This window comes from Priapulus caudatus, unplaced genomic scaffold (genome assembly GCF_000485595.1).
Source record: "Priapulus caudatus unplaced genomic scaffold, Priapulus_caudatus-5.0.1 Scaffold1968, whole genome shotgun sequence".
Taxonomy (NCBI): domain Eukaryota; kingdom Metazoa; phylum Priapulida; class Priapulimorpha; order Priapulimorphida; family Priapulidae; genus Priapulus; species Priapulus caudatus.
The window spans coordinates 41,570-47,137 of NW_014579029.1; the positions used below are offsets into that span (position 1 = coordinate 41,570).

General features: G+C 45.7%; 1 protein-coding gene across 1 annotated transcript in view; it reads left to right on the top strand.

Annotated features, from left to right (window-relative positions):
* LOC106817997 (dynein heavy chain 3, axonemal-like) overlaps positions 1–5,568 on the top strand; it is a gene marked incomplete at its 5' end in the record, with an annotated part of 64,361 nt that overhangs the window by 34,886 nt on the left and 23,907 nt on the right. The window contains 7 exon segments of the mRNA XM_014822700.1: positions 1,844–1,968; positions 2,664–2,776; positions 2,778–2,847; positions 4,269–4,377; positions 4,380–4,432; positions 4,718–4,813; positions 4,815–4,852. Coding sequence (XP_014678186.1) covers positions 1,844–1,968; positions 2,664–2,776; positions 2,778–2,847; positions 4,269–4,377; positions 4,380–4,432; positions 4,718–4,813; positions 4,815–4,852 — 604 coding nt within the window.

Below are 5,568 nucleotides of genomic sequence, written 5' to 3' on the forward strand. Positions count from 1 at the left end.
CATGAAGGTTGCAGCTTTGGTCGCGCTCTGCCTGCCGCTGCGCCGATGCGTGCAAGGCACGCCGGCGGCTGTGATAGCTTTGTTAGCGCAACGCATCGCTAGCAGAGGCGTGTTATGGTATATAAGCGCTATATATATTTATATGTACATGCCCAGTTGAGCCATACACCGATTTGCTACTCCATTTTGTCTACTTTGCATGAATCGGCAATATTCCCATTTCGCTCTATCCCCATATGCTATCTGCTATTTCTATTTGTTGTCAAGTTTTTTGTTCGCCATTATTTGTACCTATGTTTTCTTCTTGGTTTCGTGTAGTGCTATGCGATGCCAACCATATTCTTATTATTTATAAATAATTATTATTGAACAAACCGAATTGTAGGATAAAATCTGGGAATGGGGTAAGATTGTGAGTGTAGAACGAATTGGGAGATAGGCGAATGGGTGATAGGCCAACTGGAATGTTTGGCTGTAGGCAAAATCGGACTATTGGCTGTAGAGCGAAATGGGGTAGGCGCACACGGGAATTAAACCGATATATATATATATATATGGTGGAGAACCAATGGGAGGAAAGCCTGTTACACGACCATCGCTAGCAGATATGTATAGATATATGTTCATGGTGGGGCAGTGGCTTGGCTGGCCATACTAATACAAAATTAACGTAATGACAGTAAGGTAGCAGTGGCATGGGTGACATATCGAGCGGCAGCAGTGTGTGGGTGACATATGGCCACCAGTCAGTGTGTGGGTGATATACGGCGACGCAGGCAGTGTGTGGGTTGACATCAGCTCGACGCAGCAGTGGTGTTGGGTGAATAGACCGAGACAGCTACGTGTGTGGGTGACAATACCGACCAGGCAGTGTGGGGTGACATACCGACCGGCAGGCAGTTTTGGTCGATATGTCACCCACACACTGCTGGTCGGTATGTCACCCACACACTGCTACCTTACTATAATTACAACAATAGTAATGTAGGGCACGCTCTGCTGGTCGATATGTCACCCACACACTGCTACCTTACTATAATTACAACAATAGTAATGTAGGGCACGCTCTGATGGTCGGTATATCACCCATGCACTGTTACCTTACTATAATTACAACAATAGTAATGTAGGGCACGCTCTGATGGTCGGTATATCACCCATGCACTGTTACCTTACTATAATTACAACAATAGTAATGTAGGGCACGCTCTGCTGGTCAGTATATCACCCATGCACTGTTACCTTACTGTCATTACGTTAATTTCTATTGTATGGCCAGCAACCCACTGCAGCATGAACATATATCTATACATATGAATCTATACATATCTGTAGCGATGGTCGTGTAACAAGCTTTCCTCCCATGTTGTTCCTCCACCATATATATATATATGGTTTATTCCCGGTTGGCCTACTCCCATGTTGTTCCTCCACTATATATATATATATATATATGGTTTATTCCCAGTTGGCCTACACCCATTTCGCCTACTCCCAATTCGTCTACACTCAAAATCTACCCCATTCCCATTTCATCTACAATCGGTTTGTTCATTAAATAATCATTTATAAATAATAAAATATGGTTGGCATACATAGACTACACGAACCAGAAGAAAACATAGGTACAAATAATGGGAACAAAACTTGACAAAAATAGAAAATGCAATAGTATATGGAAGTAGGCGAAATGGGAATATTGCCGATTCTGAGAGTAGACAAAATTGAGTAATCGGTGTAGGCCAACTGGGATGTTACCATATAATATATATAGGCCTATATACATACACATGTCTGTAGCGATGGTCGCGTAACAAGCTATCACACCGCGGCGTTGTTGCAGGCATCGGCGGCAGCGGCAGGCAGAGCGCGACCAAGCTTGCAACCTTCATGGCCGGATACGACCTCTTCCAGATCGAAATCACCAAGAACTACACGACCGTCGAGTGGCGCGACGACCTCAAGCGGGTAGGTCAGAGGTCATTCAGGGGTCAGAGGTCATGCAGGGGTCATGTAGTTGGACCTTGGTCTGTCGGACAGCGTCTCTACTCTCCTACTCTGCTTATGTTTCGCGGCCCTGGAAAATATACCTTATGCGTCACAGTAGACTCCGGGAGAAATGTTCTCCATTGGATGTAAGAACCCTGAATCCTCTTTTTTCTCCTGCTCTGCTCTCCTGGAAAGAGGGAGGTGGCACGGAGGGGAAGTGGTCTTCCTATACTATGTTTATCATAGCTTCTTTTTCTATACCTATCGTGACTTCCTCTTCTATATCTGTCTGTGTGTAGCTGCTAAGGAAGGCGGGGATGGAGGGGAAGCCTGTGGTCTTCCTCTTCTATATTTATTATGGCTTCCTCTTCTATATTTGCCCGCATGCAGCTGCTGAGGAAGGCGGGGACGGAGGGGAAGCCTGTGGTCTTCCTCTTCTATATTTATTATGACTTCCTCTTCTATATTTGCCCGCATTGCCCGGATTTCAGCTGCTAAGGAAGCGGGACGGAGGGCAAGCCTGTGGTCTTCCTTTTCTATATTATATTTGGCTTCCTCTTCTATAATTGCCCGGATGCAGCTGGCTAAGGAAGGGCCGGGGACGGAGGGGAAGCCTGTGGTCTTCTCTTCTATATTTATTATGGCTTCCTCTTCTAATATTTGCCCGCATGCAGCTGCTGAGGAAGGCGGGGACGGAGGGGAAGCCTGTGGTCTTTCTCTTCGGGGACAATCAGATCAAGGACGAGTCGTTTGTGGAGGACATCAACATGATGCTGAACACAGAGACGTTCCAACATGTTCGCCTCCGACGAGAAAGCCGAGATCATAGAGAAGATGCAGGCTGTAGCCAGGCAGGAGGTACGCCCGCGTGTGGGGGTCAGGGGTCATGTACAGGGGTCGCGGGGTCATGTACAGGGTCATGGGGTGCAGGAGGTTGGGGTGTCATGGAGGTCACGTGGAAAGTTTAGCATTAAATACAATACATGCTTGGGCTGTAGTGCCGGGGTTGGACTCGGTATATAAATATCAGGAGTAAGACTAATCATAGGAGGAAGTTGACTCTCCAAAAACATGTGAATTGTCATGACATTTGCTTGCGCCTAATTTTACACGATGCATAAATTCGCTGCAACTCGATAAAAGATTACATCTAAATGAGGTTGGAACATCGCGTCTGCTACCTAAAACTTTAACTTTGTTTAAAATACCTCTGCCTTTTTACTGAGATATAGCTTTGACGTCACACATGCGTTCATAGTGTTTTTAACTAAGCTGGCGCCTCAGATTGCCAGATCAGCATCCGAACAGTGGCTAGCCCTGTGAGAATGCGTCTTGCTCTGTTACAAGAATGCCACGCTGTTGGCGGCAGGAAGTAAGATATATATATGACATCATATAATATAAGAATAATAAGATGATATGTGTGTAGATATATAGTGTGTATATATGTGTGTCATATATATATTATACGTGTGTATATTTATATATAGATAATATATATAGTGCTGTTATGATATAATATAGAATATAATATAGAAGTCTATATTATCCGTTACTCTGCCGCCCAACAGGTGGCATTCCTTGTCAAACAGACAGCACCTTCCTCACAGCGTAGCCACTGTTGCGGATGCTATCTGGCGCAATCTGAGCCGCCAGCTTAGGTTAAACACTATGAATCCATGTGTGACGTTTCAAGAGCTATATCTCGTCGTAAAGGAGCAAGAGGTATTTAAACAAAGTAAAAGTTTATAGTTAGAGACGGATCGTCCAACGCCTCATTTAGATGTAATTTTTATCGAGTGCACTAATAAGATCATCGCGTAAAATAGGCAAGGCAACATGTTTGAAATTCATGCATGTTTTGGAGAGTCATACTCCTCTAATATTATCTTTACTCCTGCATAACTATAGCGTCAGGATTTTTAGTGTTATGATGCTCTCTCTCTATCTCTCTCTTCTCTTTCCTCTTCTTCTCTCTCTCTCTCTCTCTCTCTCGCACCTCTCTTTTCTCCTCTGCTCTTCCTTCCTCTCTCTCTCTCTTCTCTCTCTCTCTCCTCCTCTGCTCTCCTCCTCTCCTCTCTCTCTCTCTCTCTCTCCCTCCCTCTCGCTCCCTTCCTCTCTTCTCTTACCCTCCTCTCTCTCCTCTCTCTCTCTCTCTCTCTCTCTCTCTCTCCCGCCTCCTCTCTCTATCTCCTTCCCTGCTCTTTCTTTCTCTCTCTACGCTGCATGTCTAATCTCTCTCTCTCTCTCTCTTTGCTCTCTCGCTCACGCACACACAGGGTAAGAAGATGGAGGCGACGCCGCTATCGATGTACAGCTTCTTCATCGAGCGTGTCAGACAGAACCTTCACGTCGTCCTCGCCATGAGTCCCATAGGAGACGCATTCCGCACCGCCTGCGCATGTCCCTCCTCTCAACTGCTGCTACGATAGACTGGTTCCAGGTAACGTGCGTGCGTGCGTGTGTGCGTGTACCTACCTACTCATGTTGCCGTGCCTTCTTCCATTCCCTGACGTGTTATATTATAGTGACAGCACCTAATATATGAAGCAGCTATTACAAGTCGTATGATTTGTAACTTGCAACCTATGTACAGTACTGGTACCACGCCGGTATACTGCATTGGTTCGATGCACATTGTATGTGAGCGTGCGGCGGTGCTGCGCTGCGTGCGTGCGTGTGTGTGTTGTGGTAGCCTGCCGTGTATAACCGTGCTTCATACTTACAGGCGTGGCCGGAGGATGCGCTGGAGATGGTGGCCAACAAGTTTCTCGAGGACGTGGACATGGAGGACGAGATGAGACTGCAGTGCGTCAGCATGTGCAAAGCACTATCACGAGAGCGTGCGCAAGCAGAGCGAAAAGTACGCGTGGTGGCGGCGCCAGTCTAACTCTGATTGAAGAGTTAATGTTTTAATTATTATAACTGAACCGTTACTGCTACCGTTGCCATTACAGCTTTGTGACTCGTTGCCAGAAACGTCGGAAATATTTATGACTGTTGTGAGTCAAAAACATTTGACTATAAAATCTGAAAATGTTTCAATTCGTCGTACAGGCAATAGAAGTGTTTAAGTAACTGTATGTTTTTGATAACGGGCCCCTGATACCAGATTCACACGAAACCGAATTAAAATACTTTCGAGACACCGTGCGTAGATCCAGTGTCAATGACGTGACAGCGTTCCCCGGTCAATTGTATCGCGATGCGTTGATATATCGAAGAATCTTCCACCCCCTTGCTCGTGCAGGTACTTTCGGATATCAACGTGAAAACGTCCTAACGTCAAAAAATCATTGTGTAGTTATTTGGAGTGTGGAACAACTACCTATATGTTTCTGACAACAGACATAGCATGAGCAACAGTCTGTGTCTAACCCCTCGCTACCAAATTTATATTAAACCGAATTGAAAACGGCAATTCACATGAGTCATTGTGATTGATCTAGTCAACCTGCCCTCCATCACCCACACTAGCTATACTGATTGACCGTCACACTCCATGACCAGCCACACCCCACAACTCACTCGTGCAGGTACGCTGAGGTGTTGAACCGACACAACTACATGACCCTCCAC